General features: G+C 41.5%; 2 protein-coding genes across 3 annotated transcripts; one reads left to right on the top strand and one right to left on the bottom strand.

The window, feature by feature from the left end:
* Positions 1 to 3,836: 3,836 nt before the first annotated feature.
* Positions 3,837 to 4,636, bottom strand: LOC128743192 (uncharacterized). The gene is made up of 3 exons (XM_053839720.1): positions 4,292 to 4,636; positions 4,111 to 4,212; positions 3,837 to 4,046 (listed from the first exon to the last, which is right to left on the bottom strand). Exons 1-3 carry the CDS (start codon positions 4,538 to 4,540, stop codon positions 3,906 to 3,908), a joined length of 492 nt encoding a protein of 163 aa, XP_053695695.1. The 5' UTR covers positions 4,541 to 4,636; the 3' UTR covers positions 3,837 to 3,905.
* A 545-nt stretch (positions 4,637 to 5,181) lies between these two features.
* LOC128744646 (zinc finger protein swm) lies at positions 5,182 to 20,268 on the top strand. Of its 2 annotated transcripts, XM_053841800.1 has the most exons (4): positions 5,182 to 5,293; positions 7,200 to 7,309; positions 7,385 to 8,310; positions 16,331 to 20,268. In XM_053841800.1, exons 3-4 carry the CDS (start codon positions 7,645 to 7,647, stop codon positions 19,010 to 19,012), a joined length of 3,348 nt encoding a protein of 1,115 aa, XP_053697775.1. In that variant the 5' UTR covers positions 5,182 to 5,293; positions 7,200 to 7,309; positions 7,385 to 7,644; the 3' UTR covers positions 19,013 to 20,268. The 2 variants fall into 2 exon arrangements, with proteins under 2 accessions (XP_053697775.1, XP_053697776.1); XM_053841801.1 differs by lacking the exon at positions 7,200 to 7,309.
* Positions 20,269 to 24,243: the final 3,975 nt, after the last annotated feature.

Here is a 24,243-nt window from a genome sequence, read left to right as displayed (position 1 = left end):
TACTGTGTTAACGTAAATTTTACACAAATTTTTTGACAGTTTCAACGTATACCTGTATGCTACACGCTAAATATCTTTTACTAAAACCTGGAAAAATCGTCCTCTTCGACGATAGATCATTGCACGATGGCGTCATTAAAACCACATTAAACTATCCGCAAATGCAAGATCAAATGACAACTCTAGATAGAATTAACAAAAGGGCGAATGTCGCAAATGTAAATAAAACGGGTGAGAGTTATTTTTTGCTGGACCAGCATAGGAAAATTAACCCTCACTCGGTTTGTTTACGCTTGCGACATTCGCCCTTTTGTTAATTCTATCTTCAACTAAGGGTGCTTTATTTTGATAATAACGTTCAATTCGGTTAAGCTATAGATAAAAATGAAGTTTCAATTTGGATGTTAGTACATATCTAGATAGAATTAACAAAAGGGGCTAAGTAACAATGACACCAATCCGAGAAAAACAGCTTTCAAAATGTTGTCATTGAAAAATTAATTCTATTTAAATTTAAAACTGCTGCCAGGCCTATTTATGTCGCGGTTAAATCCTATTATGATCACATCATATAATTTCAAGTCTAATTGTCCACTTTTTAAACCATTTTGTTGGAAAAATAACGAAAAAAACCTTTCACCTATTTATTTCACTAACTGTTAGTTTCGGCGGACGTGGAGGGTTATCCCACTTACAGAGAAATCTTCTGGTTGTATTGGAAAAGGCCTTCCCGAGAGAGTTACCCCTCCGTCCCAGACGAGAGTCGCCAGACGTGGAGGGAGATAACTCACCCAGTCGATCACATCACCGTTTCTCTGACAAATAATTGAGAAAGCTTTTCGCCGTGAGCGACCCGTCCGTCCTGGTCGCGATGCGACAGACTTGGAGGGACATCGATCATCTCGTTGACTGCTAACTCAAACCTGTTTAGCTATGCCTGAGAGAGCTTTCCTGAGTGAGTGACCCGTCCGCCCCTCGCAAAGCGAGAGACTTGGAGGGATATCACCCACTCAGTAGACAGCTTACTCAGGTTGTTTTAGATATGACCGAACACGCTTTCCCGTGTGAGTGACCGCTCCACCCGAAGGTTTGAAGCGCTATCAATCAAACAGTCGACAGCTTGCTCAGAGATGGACTTAGGGAATTTGGATTGGGAATTATGAGCAGATTGTAATAAGCATGGTAAATAAATTGGCAGAGCTAATTTTATATATAATGTGTAACCAAAGGTTACCAATCAATGTCAAAATATCATTATAAATCCTATCTTCTACTATTCAGAATCAGTGTTGTAAATGATAGTCCAGTCCAGATTAATTGATTGATTGTTATTATTTATTTAAGCAAATGTTATTCGTTTAATGATAGATATTTGATGTTTTCAACAACAACAACAACAACAACAACAACAACAACAACAACAACAACAACAACAACAACAACAACAACAACAACAACAACAACAACAACAACAACAACAACAACAACAACAACAACAACAACAACAACAACAACAACAACAACAACAACAACAACAACAGCAACAACAACAACAACAACAACAACAACAACAACAACAACAACAACAACAACAACAACAACAACAACAACAACAACAGCAACAACAACAACAACAAGATTCTCAGATCACGTGTAGTTTCCAGCCAGTTGTTTGATCCTGGAGCTACAAGTCATGCAAAGATCGTTAAAAAACGATATCACACCCAATCACCAAAAGATGTGTGATTGTGACTTGGCGGATTAACTCTTTATGCAGAGGTGGGCACCGCTAACCGAAACTTTAGCTTCACTAACAGCTAATCCACTAAATCAAAACGTCAGCTTCCATAACCGCTAACCGCTAAACGAGGGGCAAGACACTCCATAATATTACCATATATTAATATATTAGGCCCTATCAAAGCTCTATAAATGTATAACTTTATAGGGCTTTAGGTTATATTATTGGTGGGGAACGGTAAATATATTAAGGTTGAAAAAATATTTCCATAGGGAAAAGTAATATATTTTCAACAGTGTCTTGCCCCTCGCCGCTAAATCAACCAAAAATTTAGCTGAAGCTAATGCTAACCGCTAACCGCCAAATTTGTTAGCATTGTAGATTTAGCAATACGTTGATCAGCGCTAATTTCGACAATAAAAGAAAATTATCGTTGCAATGGTCTAAGAAAAAGTGTATGAATTAATTCCGTGAAAATAATTGCAGACATTCACGAAAAATGTTTAAAGATCATTATTGTTTACCACATTAGCACATTAAAAAGGGTAAAAAATATTTCCATGTGGCGAGACATAGTTTTATTGATTTTTGAATGGAGTTTTCCATCGCTGTGAAAATTTTTGTGAAAGCTTTCCAAATAACATTTTCTCTGGAAAAGTTTCTTACATTTTTTTGGGTTTACAATTGGGCATTACCCCGTCGATGGGCAACTATTTGCCCCAAACCGGTCGGTAAAAGGTAAATATTTTATGTTTGTAAGAACGATACGTGTTGTGTCCCATGTTAATAATTACATTTTCAATGAAAAATATTTTCTTTACCACATGCTTGGTTCCTGAGATATGCGTTTTCAAAGTAGTAGGATTATCGTACCAGTACTGGCGCATCTAGTAATATAATTTCTAGTTTTTAGTAAAAATACAATGATATCAGAGTCAAAGGAATCAGAATCAGAAGGTACGGTATAGTTTTTTAAAGTTTGTTTTTGAGTTTATCGCCTCGTTTATCACTGCCATCGAAAGTTTGGTGAAAATCAATTTTGTAGATAATAATTTTCCTTGGTTGTTGAGAAAACTCTATTGCATTGATATTCGGACCAACACTTATCAATTTATAAAACAGTGATGTCCGAGAAAATCGAAAAAATTTTCCCCGGCCAAAAAAGTTGGCAGTTTGTTTAGCGGTAGCGGTACATATATTTAGCGGAAACTAACAAAAACGCTAACGATTATAAAAATTAGCGAAAACGCTAACCGATAACCAAAATGTTAGCTCAGCTAATTAGCTATTAGCTAATTAGTGGAATTGTGCCCACCTCTGTCTTTATGGAACTTCAAATTTAAAGTAACTGATAAATATGATACACAGCGCACAGGCAGTTGGATAATTTATTGTGTAACAAATTTTTGAACATTTGTAAACGTTCAGTCAGGTTTAACACTTTCTTTTGCTTACTGCATCTCAGCCAAGAAAAATTTGAAAAAGTGGTTGAATGCCCTCATTTGTAGAGCTAGAAATTATTTACAAATATTGCTGAAGAAAGTGAAGTTTTATCTTTTATATTTACGGTGCTATAGGGCTGCAATGCCTTTAGCAGCAAAAATAGCATACTTTTTGCTACCAGCAGGATAGCAGCTTTAAAGCACCATAAATACAAAAGATAGCAATGCTTACTCCAACAATATTGCAGATAATAACCAATTCTACAAATGCCCCACACACTATCTTTTCAAATTCTGCTTGTCTAAGGTGCAGTATTCAGAAGAGTAAAATCGAAACGAAAAAAGCGAATCAACCCTGTCGAGCATATTTCCATTCGTAGTTCTACGTCGACCATGCTCCTAGGCTAGCACAGACCTTCATACTTTTGAATGTTTATAAGACCACATTAATGTGTTTCCTGGTTCAAGCTTTATGGCAAAAGTATTTTCCAAGCATCGAGATAGCTGGAATCATTTTTACTTCATCATGTGTATTAAGGCCCAAACAGAATACTGCGTCAACGCGTCCGTCGGCGTCATTCTGACAGTTTTCCCATGGGTTTATTGTCAAATTGACGCTGACGGATGCGTTGACGCAGCATTCTGTTTGGGCCTTTATTGACAAACCAATACACAATATATTCAATCAAGTTTATTCAGAAACTAACAATATTTGGTCAGGTTCAAATCGGTGACTTCTTGAAACCGCGGTTGGCATAATCATCGGGACCAGAGCGTTGGGGAAAATTGGGATAGCCTTCATCACCAGGAACTACAGCTTTCCTAGAATGAATTACGCGCCAGCCACCTTTTCGGGTCCAATCCTACGAATAAACATTCATATACGTGTGGCAACAAACAATTTATTAATAAAACATTTATACATACATTTTGATTGTATTTGAAGTAGTATGCAGTAGCATATATCGCAAATGCTGCTAACGCCGTTTTTCCTGTCCAATAGCGCACAGCATGAGCCCAGTCCATACCCTAGGGAAATAACATTGTTTGAATTATGAAATTACATAATCGCAGACAAGCCAAAACTATTTGATCTGTAATTTTTTACCATAACTGGTGTCAACACTTTTTGAACCACGTCCAATGGAGCGCGATACGCGCGGCGAATCGGGTTTAGCCTTTCTTTCCAGTATTCAGGAACGTAACGGGGTTCATTGTGGGACAACACTTGATCCTTTAGCCATTGCGCTCGCCAGGCGCGCTCTTCCGGAGTCATGTTGAGCAGGCGCTCCCGTTCACGGACCATACGACCTGTGATGGTCATAGGCCTAACGCCACCCGTATTGGATGATGCCATCGTACCGATCAGAAACGCTTGATACTGGAACTAATAAAGATATTCCGCTTCCGATGATTTCTCGGTGCCACAGTGATCGAACTCGCTTTTACTTGTCACCACTCACCAGTGCAAAAGAAAACAATCAGAAACAGCCCTCCGAGTTTTTGGAGCCAGGGAGATAAACTTGGCATTGGGGCTATCGATATAGTACGTTTCATCTCTAATCACGCTGGATATTAAAAAAGTTACGTTTTAGCAGAGTAAATATAATAATTTAAAATGTACCAAAAAATCGATAATCGAAGGTCGTGCATCAAGATCTGTATAAAGAAATAAAAAAAACGCATGTCGCCTATTTATTCTACAATGTTAAAATCAGTCACTTATGACATCATATATATTTTTTAATTATTACGTTATATTCAAATAGCTCATTTAATGAAAAACTTAACGAAGAAACTTTTAGCACTGGACAGCTTGTTTGACATCTCAAATCGCCATTTTTCGGGAATTTTCGGGGCGATTCGCCTTTGCTTGCAGGCTGAGCAAAAATAAGAAAGACAGTAACTAAAGAGCAAGTGAGTGAAGTGCATTTTCTTACTACATTGTCAAGGTATAAATATCAGAAGAACACAGTGAAAGGTTTCTCAAGGAAAAAAATAGTAGTTCTATTCTGCGCCATTATTGAAATTACAATTGGCAGGATTTGCTGTCGTTTTTGCGTGGCAACGGATAAGTGCGAAGATTATCTATCAACCGTTGATCCGGCAGGTGAGTTTTTATCGGAGTCGCAGCATGGAGCCATTTGTTTATCGAGCTATTTTTATGTAACAATTCAACCTCCCTGGTCAGGCATATACAATAAATTTTTGATCGAAGCAAGAAATAAGAATGACACGAAGGACGGACAATTGCGAAGAGATCAGTGTTGCCATTATTCATTCATATCTTTAGTATGCATTATAGAAAAATATTTTAAATCTATTTGGTCTATTCCGATAAAGCCATCTGTTATCTGGGATATTTGTTAATTGATAACAGTTGATACTCATACGCTCGTGTATATAGTAGATTGCGTATTAGTACATTTTGAATATTTTCAATCATGAAATGGACCATTGGAACAATTTAGAACCCTCTTATATTGTACAAATTTGGGTTCTGAGCAGTTTTAGTTCAAAAATTGACAAACTTTTTACGAGTAGGTTATTTTTCACCGTGAATAATTATTGCTAGCTACAGTAACTAAAACGATAAATCTGCTCCGAATTTTTCGCTTTAAGACAATTTAATCCCGACAAATTTGTGTGAAAATATTTACGAGTACAAATAATATGTGATATTCATACAGTCTTATTGCTCATTCAGGAGTATTCGTGTTAAAATTTTCACGTGGTCCACGTGTCATTCAGGCAGCTTATATGGTATAGTAACATCGGGTTACATTCCTCAACAGATAATATAAAAGCCAAGACAGCAAACGTGACATTAAGGATTATTTTCAACTAAACTAAAGTAAATATGTAAATTACATACATCATCCAGAAGTTTAAAAAAATGCGAAGACTTTTTTTTAATATTTTTGATATGCTTTTGCATCTTGATATACGTTTAGGCAGATAGATAGACTGCAGTTTTGTTGTACGGTTCATACTACAAACACAACACGATTGTAAGGAACGTGCTATTTGAGCCACAAATAAACTTCGTTTGCGTATATGTTCATGCAGTTTGCAGTCATCATTGAATTTTTGAATTTGTTAGGTTCTTTTTGTTGATGAAATTAATTTTAATCAAATGCCGTGTTAGGAAATTTGAAATTGTAGACGTGCACGCAGGAAACTAATTTAAAAATGCAAAAGTATTCTGTATAAATTCAACAAAAAATACTGTCGACTCAGTGCTTACTAGAGATGGTCGGGTAGCGGAAAATTTGCCCGAAACCCGCACCCGTACCCGTACCCGCCGGGTTCGGGTCGGGTTCGGGTATTGAAAAAAAATAATTTGCGGGTTCGGGTCGGGTACGGGTTTTTAATTTTTGTTTTTGAAGCCGGGTACGGGTCGGGTCGGGTATCTCTATTGACCACATTTATCACTAAAGATGGTCGGGTACCCGGGCCCGTCCCGTACCCGACGGGTTGCGGTCGGGTTCGGGTATCAAAAATAATAAACTTGCGGGTTCGGGTCGGGTACGGGTTTTAAATTTTTTTCTTAGTCAGGTTCGGATATTCAAATTTTCATACCCGACCATCTCTAGTGCTTACCCTGATATTTTTTTGATTTTAATTGTTTGACCTTTAATAAGGTTTGTTATTTCAATAAGGTTTGTTATTTATAAAAATAGCTATTTATAAAAAGAAGCTACAGCTTCTATCAAAAAAATTGTATAGTCAAAAATAAGTATTTTTGGTTTTATTAACGATCTAGTAGAAACAAAAGGAATATCAATTCAGTTTAATTTTTTTTATTCAAAAATATGATACAATAACTGATATTGTTGTTTCTAACTTTCATCATTTTTCTGCGTGTAGGTATTTCTTTTTAAACAAGAATTCAATAAAAATAAATATATTTGTTACATTTATTTTACAAATAAAAAATGCGAGTTGAACGTATTTATTTCTCCGATTTCTTCTACGCAAATGTCTAAACTTAAATTGGCTTGTTTATTTGGCAGCACTGACTCGCGACTAGGCTGATAATCGAAAAAGACACGAGTGAACGAGTGTGGATGGAAAATCTTTTCATCAATTTAGCAAGTTCTTAGTGCGTTGATTAGAGATAAAGGTTACTATTTAGTTAATTGTTTTGCTGGTGGTGCGAATTAAATAATTATGCTTAACAAATTCATTTTTATTTCAGATTGGGCGAACATTTAGGAATCTTTCGGTGCGCTTTTACTAAAGTGGAAGAAGAAGAAGTGCGAGTCGTAGAAGGAGAAATTTTTTGCAGCAGCTGCACGCATACACATTAACGGGTGAGCAGTATTACACAATACAACGAAACTACCGTGCGGATTTTCTTGCTGACGACCAACGTGTTGTGTTTTGCGGGAGAGTAGTTGATTCGTCATTCAGGAGGTCAGATATAACATCGAGAAGCAAGGAATATCAAAGGCAACGATGCACATCAACAATCCGGACGCACTTAAGGCCTGGTTAACTGAGGTCTTGGAACCGCTATGTGATGCAGACCCCGCAGCGCTGGCTAGATACGTGCTAGCCTTGCTGAAGAAGGATAAACCGGAAAAAGATTTACGCGATTGCATGAAGGAACAGCTGGATGTGTTCCTAGGGCAGGAAACTGAACCGTTTTTAGAGCGACTGTTTCGTTCTATCAAAAGTGAAGAATACATCAAAATTGCACAGGCTAAAGAGGCCGCAGCAGCGGCTGCAGCGGCAGCAAGTGCACAACAGCAGTCTTTGGTGAATCAAGCACAGCAAACCCCAATTACGACAGAAGATGCTAAAGTACGCATTAAGCGAGAATTTACGCCGCCTTTACACGAAAATCACATCAGCAGCAGTAACAGTACCAGTACCAGCACCAACAATACCAAGGCCCCCAAAGATGCCCCGGTGGGAAATGTTCCCTCTGGAGAGAAGCTGAGAGATACTGTCAACAATGCACCGGTGGACAACAGCAGTGAATTGTCCAGCAGTGCCAGCAGTGGAGTGTTGTCCATTTCTGCCGCCACCACCAGCCTAATTTCAACTCCAAATACCACCACCACCAGCAGCGGCGGCGGCAAACCGCTGGTCAAAAGTTCTAGCAGCAAAGATGATCATGTAAGTAACGATATTGAAATGTGTTAAATTTATTCTAGCGATCGAGGTAACCCTTTCAAACTCGGTAAAAAGTTATTCTTTTACTATGACCGAATGTGTATAAAATTTTATACTGTCTGTTCACCATTTTAACGGAAAACTACGTTTTTGTTTACTATTTTGGGGTGCACTTTAGAAGTAGGTATAAGAAATGAACATGAAAAGTGGTTACGTTTTGCACACTTATAACTCAGCCGTCTTAAATGGATTTTCAAGATAAGTACATATTTGCATCGATCGATCAGAAATTTTTCTATGCATTGATTGATATAGAGAATATAATAAGAATTAACGAGCTACTATTGAAATAAACATTAACATCAGGCACACAAGAATGAAAGAATCAGTCAATTACATGTAAGCACGATTTTACCTCCCAGGCCTGATACGACAATGTTATACACTTGCGGTTTGGCTCACTTTGATTCTAAAAAAAGTGACAGAATCTTTCCGTCCCATACGGTTAATGATTATTTATTCAAATTTGATGTTGATATCCTAAGGCTGTGAACCATTTCGCGAAATTTTTAACTTTTTGGTTAAAATTTGACAGTTCGATGGTTATTTCTCCTTGAGTGGTTAAAATCTGTTCAGAATGTGAACCATTTCATATTTGACGGATTGATAGTTTTTTTGCTCAATGAGAGCATATAAGGTGAGGATGAAAATATTGTTTTTTCTGTCCGAGTTAAAATCGGAGGAATTTTTGATGTTCATTTGCTTTTATTTGATAGATAAAATTCATCTCATTTCAACCCGGTTTGTTTGAACAAATTTATAATGCGATAAGCATCCATACTAATGTAAATAAAAATCTAACGAAAAATCAGTGAAACTTGTCGAAGCTCTCTTCCTCACCTGTGCATATCTCATTGGCTCTCAGAACTTGGTTAAAACTAACCATGCTCTCGAGCAGGGTTATTTTCGGAAAACCATCGAACTGTCAAATTTTAACCAAAAAGTTAAAAATTTCGCGAAATGGTTCACAGCCTAAAAGTCAATAATTTTGCCAAGGTCTAAAACTATCCTCCTGGGTGAACGTGATGTCACGAAAGCAGGGCTGTCCTGCACTCAGTGCACCTATTTTGGTTATTTAACTGTAACACCTCAGCTAAGCAAAATTTGAAAATGTTGTTTGGAGCATTTGTCGACCAACATTGGAGAAAGGCGGATAAGCCAAACGTCAAACAGACCGAACGAGAGTTATTTTTTGCTAGAGCAGCATAGGAAAATGAACTCTGTTTGACAGTTGGCTTATCCGCCCTTTTCTAATGTTGTTCGATATTTATAGAGTCAATTGAAGATAGAATTAAGAAAATGGCGAATGTCGCAAGCGTAAACAAACCGAGTGAGGGTTGATTTTCCTATGCTGGTCCAGCAAAAAGTAACTCTCACCCGGTTTGTTTACATTTGCGACATTCGCCCTTTTGTTAATTCTATCTAGAATTATTATCCACCAGATTGCTGAACTAAGTAAGTATTGCTATATCTTAAGTATTAACGGCGCACTCTTACTTCACACTGGGTGGTGCGCAGAGAGCGCTCTTGAAGCACCGCTCAGTGTGGACTGGGAGTGCATCGTAATTACTTAAGATAGAGCAATACTTAGTTCAGCAATCTCATGGATAATAATTGACTGTATGAATGCCCCATACATAACATTTTAAAAATTTTGTTTGGTTGAGGTGTTACAGCTAAAAAAGCAAAACAGGTGCCCTGCAAGAAAGTAAATCCTTTCCTTTCAACCGATTACCGTGAGCCCCCGTTAATATGGAAGACATCTCGTTCAGATTAGGCGAGTTCATTTTTAACATGAATATTGTCATTTTTTTTTTCACACGCGCAAGGCGAGCACCATCTGATTTTTTTTTATTTAATGGAAACAAACGTTTTAAAAAACGTATCAGATGTGGGTGAATTCTCAGCGTCCAGAATGTAGAGGATAAGAAATTTTTTCGGCAGTTTCAACTAAAACGGTCTATATTGTGTGCTGGAGAGAGGTAAGTTGCATATGAACTGCTGGGCAAATGAAGTAATTTGCGGTTTCGTCACTAACTAGAATGCCATTAGCTTACTTACTTATGAGTCCACGTCCGCCGGTCCGGCAGAACAAAGGGATGAAATCAAAGATCTCCACTGCTGACGGTTACCCGCCACGGCTTTTACCTGTCGCCAGGACAGGTTCTCGTCTACAGCCCGGATGTCGTTGGCTAATCTCCGTCGCTATGAGCCTCTGGGTCTGCCTCTTCTACGTTGTCCTTGTGGATTCCAGGCGAGTGCTTCTCTGCAAACCTCGTTCGCTCCTTTCCTCAAGGTGTGTCCGATCCACTTCCACCTACGTTCACGAATTTCTGTGGCTATCGGCTGTTGATGACACCGACGATGGAGTTCCTCATTGGATATCCAGTTATCAGGCCACCAGGCACGAATGATGTATCGCAGGCACCGGTTAATGAATACCTGCAGTTTTTGTGTTGTCTTCGCTGAGACGCACCACGTTTCGCAGGCATACAGCATTCCGGATTTAACGTTTGAATTAAAGATTCAGGTTTTTGTACGTAGAGTGATCTGGTTTGAGCACCAAATGTTTCGCAGACCTGCAAAGGCACCCCTGGCCTTCCTGATCCGTGTGGCTATATCAGTTTTGGTACCACCATCGGGCGTTGTCTGGCTACCAAGATATTGAAAGGCGTCTACCTGCTCAACTTGTTGTCCCGTTACTGTGAAGTTGGTGGAATTGTCATTGTTCACTACCATAGACTTAGTTTTCGCTACATTGACTGTAAGACCTGCTGCCTGGGAGCTCTCGGAGAGGTCATCTAACTTGCTCTGCATATCGTTTCGGCATTGTGCGAGCAAGACAATGGCGTCGGCTAGGTCGAGGTCATTTAGCTGCTCCATCGTTAGAGGATTCCAAGGCAATGCTCGATTTGGTCTACTGTCAATTGCTCCAACTAATATCTCATCCATAACGATGAGAAACAGAAGCTGTGATAAAATGCTGCCCTGTCTCACGCCAGCAGTAACCCTTATGGGGTCGGACAAGACGCCGTCGTGCAAAACCTTGCACGAGAACACCTCGTACTGAGCCTCGATGAGATGGACTACGTTATCTGGAACTCCTCTACGCCTAAGTTCGCCCCAGATGTTTTCGAGGTTGAGTCGGTCGAACGCTTTTTCGAAGTCAACGAATACCAGCAGAAGTGAGTCCTGGAATTCGTTAATCTGCTCCAATAAATATAATGCGGAGCGTTGCGATATGGTCTACACATGATCGGTCATCACGGAATCCAGATTGCTGCCGCTGGAGAGAAGCGTCGATCTTCTGGATCCGGTTGAGGATTACCTTACAGAGTACTTTGAGAGTAATACAGAGCAACGTGATGCCACGCCAGTTACCGCATTCAGTTAGGTCTCCTTTCTTAGGGACTTTGACCAATATGCCCTGCATCCAGTCCACCGGAAAAGTTGCGGATTCCCATGTATTGCTGAAAAGCTGATGCATCATCTGAGCTGACAAAGATGGGTCAGCTTTGAGCATTTCGGCTGAAATACGATCTATCCCTGGCGCTCTATTGGATTTCATACTCTTAATGGCTGCTACAATTTCACCTAGCGATGGCGCCTCCGCTGCTGGTTTTGTTGGTCTCTGACATTTGAAACTCGGAAGAGTTGTTCAAAATGTTCAGTCCATCGCTTAAGCTGTTCTGTACGGTCAGTCAGTAGCTGACCAGCTCTGTTCTTTAGCGGCATCTTTGCATTCATCCTGGCACCACTAAGGCGACGACAAATATCGTACAACAAACGGATATCACCATTGGCGGCAGCGGTTTCCCCTTGTTCGACCAGGGAGTTAGTCCAGGCTCTCTTGTCCCGCCTACAAGCACGTTTAACAGCCCTCTCCAGTTCGGCGTATCGTTGACGGGCAGCTGTCTTAGTCGACCTAGTTCGCGCTCGCTCAATGCCGGCTTTCGCCTCTCTCCGCTCGTCGATCTTCCTCCAAGTTTCATCCGAAATCCACTCCCTCCGCCCGCTGCGCGCTTTGCCGAGGGTTTCATCACTGGTCGTGATGAAGGCGTTCTTGATGCCGGTCCGTTGCTCTTTGACGGTTCCACTAGGTGGCAGTTCCGAGGCTCGAGATTCAAGTTGTTCGACAAAGGTCTTTTTCTCCTCAGGATTCTCCAATCGGCGGACGTCGTAGCGGCACCCAACTTTCTCCTCCCGTCGTTGGACACGTGCGACGCGCAGACGTATCTTAGCGATAACAAGATGATGGTCGGATGCAAAATCAGCGCTGCGTTTGTTGCGTACATCAAGAAGGCTCCTTCGCCATTACCGGCTGATGCAGATGTGGTCGATTTGGTTTTCCGTTCGGCCGTCGCGGGAAACCCATGTGACTTTATGTACTGGTCTATGGGGGGAGAGCGATCCACCAATGACCATGTTGTTATTACCACAGAATTCTGTAAACAGCTCCCCGTTTTCGCTCATCTCTCCTAGGCCATGGTGTCCCATGACGCGTTCAAGGTCTGCGTTGTTTGAGCCAATCTTCGCGTTGAAGTCGCCCATGTGGATTTAGAGATCCCCCTTCGGGATTTTCTCAACCGCGCTGTTCAGCTGGCGCATAGCACTGGATTGCTATTTATTAATTGCTTCGCTCATTTATCGGTTCCCACTTGATCAGAGCCGCATGTGCCCCTGGGCCTCTCAGTAGGAATCCAACTCCTCTTTATCGAGTAGCATTTTCACCTCGTATGCCAGAGTAGAGCAAGACTTGCCCGGATGATGTCCTGTGTTTGCCACTACCCGGCCAGCGGACTTCGCTCAGCCCCAGGATTTCAAGCTTCAGGCGGCTAGCTTCCGTTGCAAGTTGAGCCAGCTTGTCCTGCTTAGCAAGGGTCAGTATATTCCATGCTCCGATTCGTATCCGTGTTTTCATGCTAAAGGTCGTTGCCAATAATCCAGCGGGATTTCTTAATTTTAATGTGGGCGGGAGCCACTGTGGCCCCTTTCCTGTTACCATAATGACATTCGCTGGGGCTGGTTTATGTAGGAGTGAGAGGGGAGCAAAGAGTGGAGAAGAGGATCCGGGAGTTTGAAATTTGATGTTGCTGATATTGTTCCTACTGCAAACAGCCTCAGCGAGGGCCCCAGCTAATGTCAAAAAATCTTTATATGTGTACGTGGTGGAATACTTCATGGAAACGTATTAATATTGCGGACAGTCCACCTTCTTAGACTCCCACGCGAAAATTATTGGCGTGATTATTTTCTGCGTGTCCCACACATGTTTGTAATTTAGCAATTTGAACAATCAGGTTTTCGTTATTGCCTCCCCACTGCACCCCTCCTTCCTAAAAAGCATATTTTCAATGTATTTGATAGGACTGGTTGGGTAGGACTCGTAAAATTGCTGAAGGCACAATATTTTTTTGCTTTTTTTTTTAATTTGGTCAATTAACGTGACCGTCCATTGCATATGATGCTTGATCATTTTTTAATATGATCGCATTCATATTACCAGGGTTTAGATTAAAAATGTTGAGTTGGCAGGACACAACGGGGCATCACGGGGGACCAAAATATTATAAGATTTTATTCGAAACTGAAGTCTTGTATGAAAACGTGGTTCACTGACTATTCGAGCATGTGACGTGTGGCAGAAATTTTCAGAGAGGAGAAGTGCACTCAAAGACTGCTGTATTACCTGACTTACAAAGGATATACGTGCAGGGTGGCCACGTATTCGAAAAAAAGTCGGGAATTGTTATTACATTAAACTTGTTAAAAGTTGCACAAATAACTATTCGATGTAAGAACAAGATCAGAGGTCATCAAAACGATTTGAACCAACACGAAACCGCAAACTTGCTTATGTGTGCATGTCCGCCAGTCCGGCAGAACAAAGGGATGAAATCAGAGCTCTCCATTACCGACGGTTACCTGCCATGGCTTTTACCTCTCGCCAAGACAGGTTCTTGTTTACAGCCAGGATGTCGTTAGCTAAGCTGGGTCGATATGAGCCTCTGGATCTGCCTTTTCTACGCTGTCTTTGCGACTTCCAGTCGAATGCTTCTCTGTAGATCCATTTGGTGTATCCGATCCACTTCCACCTGCGTTCACGAATTTCTGTTGCTGTCTGTTCTGTTGATGACATCGACAATGTAGTTCCTCATTGGATATTCAGTTGTCAGGTTACCAGGCACGAATGATATATCGCAGGCACCGGTTAATAAATACCTTTGGGTGAACTAACCACCGATTGAAAGCCACAATAAAAAAGTTAATAAATAAATAAATAGTAAATACCTTCAGTTTTTGTGTTGTCTCCTCTGAAATACACCATGCAATACGGATTTAACGTTTGAATTGAAAATTCGGGTTTTCATTTGTCTGGCTATATCATTCTTGGTACTACCATCGGGCGTTGTCTGGCTACCAAGATATTGAAAGGCGTCTACCTGCTCAACTTGTTGTCCCGCTATTGTGAAGTTGGTGGGATTGTCAGTGTTCACTACCATAGACTTAGTTTTTGCTACATTGACTGTGAGACCTGCTGCCTGGAAGCTATTTGAGTGGTCATCTAACTTACTCTGCATATCGTTTAGGCGTTGTACAAGCAAGATAAAGTCGGCTAGGTCGAGGTCATTTAGCTGCTCCATCGTTAGAGGATTCCTTGGTAATTCTCGATTTGGTCTACTGTGAATTGCTCCAACTAATAATATATCATCCATAACGATGAGAAACAGAAGTGGTCTCACGCCAGCAGTAACCCTTATAGGGTCGGACAAAATGCCGTTGTACGAGAACGTTCCGTACTGAGCCTACAACCTCGTTTAGTAACTCTCCAATTTGCCGTGTCGTTGGCGGGCAACTGTCTTAGCAGTTTGCGCTCGCTCAATGCGGACTTTCGCCTCTCTCCGGTCATCGATCTTCCTCCAAGTTTCATCCGAAATCCACTCCCTCCGCCCGCTGCGCAATTTACCGAGGATTTCAACACTGGTCGTGGTGAATGCGTTCTTGATGCCAGTCCATCACTTCTAAAAACGTGATTCAAACTTCGAACATTTTAATTTATCTAATATTTTGAAATTATTCAAGAAATATTGTATTTCAACTATGTTTAGTACATATATATTTTGCACTTATCTGATAATCGCGAAGTGAGAAAGTAAAGGTTGGCGTTTGCTGTATAACCCGCACTGCGTTTATTCTTGCTATAATCGCTATTGAATTTTATGCGATATGCTTATTGAATTTTATGCGTGCTTGTGTGTAATTGGATATCCTTCCTTCAATGCTTTTCTCTACTTTATCCATCCCGTTCCACATGACAGCGCTGTCCCCAATTATAGCACTGGCGCAAATAAGGGTTTAATTTTTGCACTGTCAATAGGCCATATCAGGATAACATAGAATTCAGCATGAAGAAAGGGTGGTAAGGGGCCTGAGAATAAACCCATGCTAAAGTCACTTTGACATCGAATGGCCTGATTCTATTAAGATTCGAACCCATGACCATTCGCTTGTCAAAGCAGACATGGTAACCTTGCGGCTACAGAGCCCCCGTTGTTCGAAGTTTGAGACTATTCTAAGTTTGAATCAGAACGGTAGTCATGCGCGTTATTGAAAAAAATTGAAATAAGTCAAATAAAATATGATGTTAAAACTCCTCACGTTCAAGCCTTTTCTGGGGACTCTTGCAAACTGACTTTAAAAGTAGTTTTGGGAACAGCCTTTAACTCTTTGAAGCGCTATGATATGTCATTATAAACTCGTCGAACGTTGAAAGTCTGAGCAGTCTGATATTGCAACAATTTTAAAAACACCGCAGGGAAGTAACTTGGTATTAACGCTCTTTTGGCTGTTAATCCACTTGCAAAGTGGTAATAATCTATTTGTCAAGCGTTCATTCTGTCTATCTATTCTGGTCTAAGTTCCCACTAAGTAAATGATTTTATTTCGTCTAATCTTCTTACAGAGCAAAGAGAGCCGAAACCGAGGCCGCCGAATATCGAATCGATCCCGATCCCGTTCCCGCTCTCGATCTCGCTCGTTTGAGCGATCTCGGGAATCGAGACGTTCCCGTTCTAGAGATCGTCTTCCGGCACGAGATTTGGTCCGGGAATCGGCGCGAGAATCTGCTAGAGAAAAGTCCAACCGTCAGTATCGGAACAAGTCGCCGGTTGGTCGCGGTAGTGGCAGCGGCAGTGATTCATTCCGACGCTATGAACGTAAAAGTCACGCTTACGAGAGCCGTCGTGGAGGTGCAGGGAACGCTGGCGGTACTGGCAGTGGTAGCGGAAGTGGCAGCGGAGCGAGGGTTGTTAATAAAAGCCTGTCGGGTAGTCGATCACCATCACCTAATGCTGAACGTAGAAAGATCGCACGTTCAGAATCACCCGCACCGACCGCAGCAGCGATTGTTGTGCCACCAGTAACTACCATGGAACATACACCGGCAGTTGATGCATCATTGCTAGGTGCAAAACGGCAACGGTGCCGTGATTTCGATGAAAAAGGTTATTGTATGCGAGGTGAGACTTGCCCTTGGGATCACGGAGTAGATCCAGTTGTTCTAGAAGACATCAACAATCCGGCGTTGATTACAATTCAGTCAGCGGCGCAGATGCGCACTGGTCCAATCCACCCCGAATATAGTCCGGACGCTCCAGAATTATGGAATAGACCACCAGTTTTCCCTGCAGGACGCCCGTCGATTGCGCAACGTTTGGGTAACATTTCTGGTGTTGGCGTCGGAGGAGGTTTTGGTCCGCGAGGCTCACTAAGTGGGAATTTCAGGGGTGTAGCGCCCGGAGGTTTTCCAACAGGATTCCCCGGAAACCCGATTGGCGCAACTCCTCTACAAAGAGAGCTAATCTCGGTACCGGTTGTGGATGCCAATAAAGGAGGCGATGTATCGGCCCAGCAACCAAAGCGAAGGTTTGAGCCTGAAGATGCTGTAGCCATAGCTGATGGACACGTAAAACGCAAAATTCCGCTAAACAATCGCCTAGGACCTAGAGTTCCTGGAGGTCATCAAATGATTGGAACGGGAGTAGGAGCCGTGAATCCACAACAAAATTGTTCCCTTGAATTGCGTAAAATCCCACGAGGCCTAAACGCGATTGCTCACCTGAACAATCATTTCAGTAAATTTGGGAAAATTGTCAACATTCAGATTAGCTATGATGGCGATCCAGAAGCTGCAATTGTGACATTCTCTACTCACGTCGAGGCAAACGTGGCCTATCGCAGCACCGAAGCAGTGCTCAATAATCGCTTTATCAAAGTGTTTTGGCACAGTCCTGGAATTGGATCTGAGCAACCAGCAATTACGCCGGCGGCCAAAACGGAGCATTCATTGCGCAGATCCTATCCGAATCAGTACAGCATCAATAATCTAACGAACCCGATAACAAGCAGCAATAGTGTATCAATAGCAGCAACTACCCCCACGATTACTACTCCAGCAACTGCAAAGGACACACCAGCTGTTGTTGGTAGTGAGGGAGAAAATGCTGCAGGCGCCGCCATTACAGCCGCTCCAGTCGTAACGTCAAATACATACACCGGCACTGCTACTAAGCTGATCAATACAGTAACGACTCCGTTGGTTTCAATTGGTAACGCGCATCAATTACGGATGAAGAACTCTAAGATTAACCGGGCAACAAGCGACCTTTACAAGAAAACACAAGAGATCACTCAAAGCCTGCAGAAGCGGAAAAGCGATTTGCTGCAGGGTTATCTTAAGGAGTTGCGCTCGATGGTTGGGATGTATGAAAAAACTGACGCTCATGATCCTTGCCGCGTTAAGCTTCTAGCTACTATTAAAGAATTAGAGGCAAAAATTGACGCTCTGAAGAAAGAAATTTCCATCGAGCAAAATCAAATTGTTGCTCAAATGTTGCCAAAGCGTAAAACTAAGGAACAACAGAAAAAAGACATGCTAGATGCTGAACTAGACATGATCGCCCAAGAGCAGCGTACCAATCGGTCCCCTGGGACAGGGCCGGCACCCTCGCCGATGGTCGTTAACAACAAGCCACCAGTGTACAATCCGCAAGCAATTCGTGCGGGACGTCCGAACAACAACCGAGTTGCTCCAGTTGGTTCAACCAGCGTTGATAGACGGCCAACGACACTCGCTATTACCGGGTTCGCTCTAGAAGATGCTGATGCTTTGTTAGGACATTTTAAACATTTCGGCGAAATCACTAAACACCAGTTGGACAACACGGTTCCATCGCTGATGATAAGTTATTCTATACGACAGAACGCCGAAAAGGCACTGGTCCGAGGCAAAGTTTTTCGGGACATCACTCTTCAAATTAGTTGGGCTGCTGTAAACAACACGGTACCTTCTTCGGTAACTGTCGGAACCGGGGTGACTGTTGTTGGCGATGATGGTAAAAGCAAACCGGTGATGGGAGCCACGGCAGCCGTTCAGGACAAGTCAGTCGGAAACTTGGATGATTCCGAGAAAATAGATGGAGCGGGTTCTACGCTTACCGGTACCGGAGTGGATGCCAGTTCCGTAGCATCCTTGGACAATCTGACGGAAACGGGCTCGATGGAAGAAACATCCGAAGTGCGACTAGTTGAAGAGGAAGAAGAGGAAGAGGATATGGAGTCCGAGGACCGCTCCTGGCGCCGTTGATAATTTTCAATTGTCGTTATAGTTTGCGATTGCCAACAGATTAGAAAGCAGCAGAAGCGAACTAAATACAAATTAGAGAGAGCCATCACCCGATTCGTAGTTCACAAAAAAATGAATTTTCCTTTCATTGAAACTTTTGTAATTGCGTTTTTAGTGGATTTGTTTTCAATTTATTCTTCAAAATGTAGGTTTAAGAATTTTTCAATCCCAGACATGTTTTTTTCTTTTTTTTTTTGTTATCTACCTTTTTAGTCGACAGTTTTGTAATATTTTGAATTTGTTGAAGCAGTTTGATAAATAAGAAACCCAAAGCGAAAAAATAACTTCTGAAACAAACCGGTCCAGCGTCATTCGTACGACCTTTTATTTAAAATTGAGGTTTTAGGCTAAATCGCATTAGTCGTATAAAATGTTCTTTTTACTCAAAAAAAAAGTTGACTGACGGATAGTTGCGTTGTTGCAAATTGGCACTGAAATTCGATTGTTTGATACGATAAAAGCATGTTTCGAAACGAACACTAATCAAATGCTTTTACATACACCATGAAAAAAAAGTAAAATGATGATAGTTTTATTGAGTAAAGTCTAGTAATTGAGCTATGTAATATCTAATTATAAATATATTCAAATCTATAAACTTATAGATGTAAAAGCTAGTGTTGGTAAAAACAAAACTAATAAACCCTAAGTGTACATACAGTGATTTGTAATCCTAACAACTTGCTGCGCGAAATTGTTGAGGTACAGTCTTAATATATATAAAGTATCGCAGTAAGAACAAAGCGTTGGGAATGTCTCAAAGTAGACACTAATCCTGAGTCATCCATCGCACCGAAAGCTGTTGAACGAACGTGACTTCTTGCTGCTACAAAGGATTCTGTGAACATCTGCTTTTCTGTGTTTTTGCTTTTTGTTTCGTATTTCTTTACAGGTGGAGCAAACAGGACCATCGACTTCAAAGCTGTTTTCACATATCCACACTGGCATTAGTTTTGTTAAACTTTAGACTAAATGTTATCTTTATAGTAAGCGAACTCTTCCTGTATTGTACTAAACATGATTAAAAATATGCAACACAAAAAATAAGTTAAAATAGTTGCCGATAAAGTATTGCGAAAAATGGCTAAAAAACAAAAAAAGCAAAATTTCACAGCTATCAATAAAACAGTGACAAGAAGATTTACGAGTGACAAATGAATAAAAAATAAAGCTTGATTTCAAAAGAGAAAAAAACGAAACTCGTAAACAGAGTTCAAGATAGCTATAACATAAAAATTGTGTTTTATTTGTTTCTCCGCATGCGATTCTTCATCAGTGTAAGCTATGGCATTGGCATCGTAATTCTGCTCCCTTGTTTGTGATTATTGAACACTTCGTATGTCAAATTCGATCGAATATGCTTCAACCATGGAGTATATTCTGCAAAGCGAGTGACGTGAGAAGCAAAATTTTGCTGCGCATCCGCGTGAGACCGATACATGAAATTATCCAGTGAAGTACCGTTCCTACTGGTTCTTGGCCATTTTTGTAAAGTTTCGTCGTGAGTCGATCCTTTTCGGTGACTCTATTATTCTTCAGCTGACCGTTTTCTCGCCGGATCTCTGAGATCGGGAGTCGACACGCCTATAGGCTATCCTATACGTTAACTTTCGCTCTATTTCCTTTTGTTATATCGCAATTGAGACACCTATCGAATAACTGCTTCTACCCACCAATCACCTCGTGCTCGTTTGTGACCAGGTTTTCCTCCTCGTTCATATCATATGTCAGACTTCGGTGTATATCCTTTACGAGATTGGTTCACCTTCTCATAGAACTTACGCGTCTCACTAGCCTGAAATAGTTGCAGCTCTCCTTCTGGCGCTTTGCGGCCTCACTGATGGTCGATTAGGTTCAATGTTTGTTGGTCAGGTGGTTTTGTGGATCTTTGCGGGGAAAGAAAGTGTTTCTGATCACCAAGCCTCAGGAAGCTGCAAAGTTGATGCGTCGCTGGCCGTTATCGATATACATTGCTTCCCTGCCGATCTGCGCGTTCATGTCCCCGATGACGATGATATCCCGTGGCGTCCAGCTGGACATAGAAAGCTTTATTCTCATCGTCCGGCCTGCCTTCGTGTGGACAGTGCACGTTTATGATGGTTTATGACTCAACACACATATCCTCTCGTTGATCGCCTTCCAGTCCATTTCGCGATCCTGCATCTGCCCATCACTATAAAGCCCGTTCCCAGCTCGTTGGTTGTTTCACCGTTCTGGTAAAATTGGGCCTTGCCGCCACAGATCCTCCATACCTTCTCGCCTTTGCGACAGCTCTCCTGTAGAGCCACTATGCCGAACATTTGCGGTTCGAACTGAACGAGCAACACCCTGTCGCCATCCATGAGATTTAGCGATTTACAGTTCCAGGTACCAAGTCCCCATTTCAAATCCTTGTTTCGTCACCTTTGTCCATGCTAAATGTTCCGAGTCAAATTTTCTTGAAAGGAAGGAAGAGTGAGAAAACCTTAGAAGGGACTCTGTTCAAACGTAGAAAAATGAAAACGTAAAATAGATTCAACTTTGTATTTCAAAAACCGTAGAACGTTCGCGTTGGACAATTGTTTACAGGTCTGCACACACTGGGTTTTATAGCCATAAAACTTGTCAACTGTGTCCTGCGCAGGTAGGATTTTTGACGATGCTCGACGACGGCTAAGTAGCGTTGTCCTGGTAGACGGCGAAGATGGCGACGTCACGGTCGAAGGCGGTTGACTCTTCGCCGGATGTTCGTGTGTGTATTGGCCGAAACTAAAGGTGCAGAGGGGGTTCGGCTGGACGGAAGACTTCCGTTTTTAATACTCACGAGAGCGACGCAATGACTAAGGTCATGCGTACCCGGGTCATGTCCTTAGCAGAGGCCAACGTGCCCGGAAGACCCCACGTCCTACGTTTACGTGATAGATCTCCCGAAACGGAATGAAACCCCTACCTCAGACTCGACAAAAGGCACGCAATTGACGACGTGTCCTAATTGTCGGCCCTCGGACTTCGGCCACGGAGTGTAATGTTAAAAGGGCCGGTAAAACACGCGCGACAATTGACGACCGCCGTGTACACTTTTGCGAACGCAAACTTAGCGAAAAACACCACTCCTCCGTTTAACTGCCACGAAGGTGGGCCTTAACAAGACACACGTACGAACCGTGGCACTCCAGAATCCAGCGAAAAAGAATTCCGTACAAAAAGCGCCTGGAGCGCTGCTGTCCAATGCGAGCGAAAATACGTAAATATCCACACCACATTTTACACGAGAATTCGAAATTTACCTTTGTACAATTATCGTGGTACACTTGAACAGAGTTCACTTTCAAGGCTTTTTCAGCAATCCAAGAAATAACGCTACAGTAGAATAAATCATTTAATTAAACTCAATCACAATTAACTGAACTGCTTTGGTATCTTGGTTCAATTATTTGAAAAGCACAATAACCCTTTGGTTATTTTAAATCCGAATAGCACAATATTTGCTAAAAATTAATACAGCGCAATAGCACTTTTAAGAACTTCTATTCACCAGCCGATACGTAAGCGAAATGGACGAGTAGCTTCAATATTCTAATTCATCTCGGTTCTTTTATTTAAATTTTAACGGTTTCTAGACAGCATACCCAGGTAACCAATAAGCATTTCCAATGCAATTTAAAAGCAAGCCAATAAGCATTTAAGTTGCCTTAAATGCTACTTAAATGCTATTTTGGCAAAATATGCGGCTACTTTACTAGTTATTTTTTGCTGGACCAGCATAGGAAAATCAACCCTCACTCGGTTCATTTATGCTTGCGACATTCACCCTTTTGTTAATTCTATTTTTATTTTCTCTTACACACCTTCAGCAGCATACTACTAAAGTGACATCTAGTGGTCGTTACCGATTTATGTTTTATCGAGCTTTACTTTTATGATACGAAATATTTCACGCATGCAACTATAGAGCTTTCTGACAGCTCAAGCACCCACACTAGCGAACACGAAATACGCGTGTTGTACATGTTGTTTGCCTCATATGAAGTATTCCACCACGCACACATATAAGGATTTTTTGACATTAGCTGAGGCCCTCGCTGAGGCTGTTTGCAGTAGGAATAATATCAAAAACATCAAATATCAAACTCCCGGATCCTCTCCTCCACTCTTCGCTCCCCTCTCACTCCTACATAACCGATCCTCAGCTAATGTCATTCTGGTTAGTGACGAAACCGCAAATTACTTCATTGGGGAACAGCTGATGCTGGAGGAACAAACCGAAAAATAGCGATTACAGTGGACCCCCGTTCGTTTGAACGATTCCTCATGCAAACTAACGGGGTTACTTTTTAATTTGAACAACTGGTAACCCAAAATATGCTGAAACCTGTGTGAACTGGCCGCCCTGCTCTTTGTTATTGTTTTGGTGGTTTGTTTTAGTTGGCAGTTGCAAGTGCGAATATTGCATTTTCCGATCAGATTTCTCTCTTAATCGTTAGGAAAACGAAATGTGAAACCGATTAAACACGCTAGGTTAGTACAAACGAATCGTGTTTATGTGCATTGTCTGCATAAACAAATAATGTCATGTTGAGAATGACATTTGAACCATTTTTAATTTGCACGTCGTGCAAACCAACGGGGTTCAAATTAAAAAGTGTTCAGATTAAAAATGGTCAAACGAACGGGGGTCCACGGTATTAGTTGTGTTGCTTCGTTTGCTACACTGCAGAGCACATACAGCAAAGTTTCGTTAATTGGTGGTTCGTTAATTGGGCGGTTCATTAATTGGGCGTTCGCTAATTGGGCTATGTGACAACTTGAATGTCAAAATTGTATGGAATTTTCGAGTTTAGAAATTTCTAACAACTGTCAGTCGGCCCAATTAGCGAATCAGCTGGAGTGCAGTCGTGGCCCAATTAACGAATTCAGGCTGTATTTTAGTCAAATTTATCATCCTGTTTCCAATTCAAGCACACATTTTGAAAATTTGCTTGCATTTAAGCCAGCGGAAGACGAAAATCATTCTGTACCTTGGTGACAACGGAATGCATCTCTTTTGTTTACTGTTGTTGTTTGCCTCATTTTCAAGCACCAACACACACAAAACTGTAAAGCTCTATATAACTCATCGCACGCGACTTACAGTATGAGCGTTGTCTACATTCCGGCGTTACCCGAAATAATTTGAACGTGAAACTTTTCACATCACATTATCTAAATTTCGG

This window comes from Sabethes cyaneus, chromosome 3 (genome assembly GCF_943734655.1).
Source record: "Sabethes cyaneus chromosome 3, idSabCyanKW18_F2, whole genome shotgun sequence".
NCBI lineage: Eukaryota > Metazoa > Arthropoda > Insecta > Diptera > Culicidae > Sabethes > Sabethes cyaneus.
The sequence above is the reverse complement of the archived record's forward strand: the minus strand, read 5'-3'. Positions and strand labels throughout refer to the sequence as shown.

Excerpts from the sequence above, each read along its gene's own strand:
- LOC128743192 (XM_053839720.1), bottom strand. The coding sequence starts at position 4,540 with ATGGCATCATCCAATACGGGTGGCGTTAGGCCTATGACCATCACAGGT. Across the intron at positions 4,213-4,291 it reads AAGTGTTGACACCAGTTATG|GGTATGGACTGGGCTCATGC; the intron begins GTAAAAAATTAC and ends TTATTTCCCTAG. Across the intron at positions 4,047-4,110 it reads ACTTCAAATACAATCAAAAT|GATTGGACCCGAAAAGGTGG; the intron begins GTATGTATAAAT and ends GTTTATTCGTAG.
- LOC128744646 (XM_053841801.1), top strand. The coding sequence starts at position 7,645 with ATGCACATCAACAATCCGGACGCACTTAAGGCCTGGTTAACTGAGGTC. Across the intron at positions 8,311-16,330 it reads CTAGCAGCAAAGATGATCAT|AGCAAAGAGAGCCGAAACCG; the intron begins GTAAGTAACGAT and ends ATCTTCTTACAG.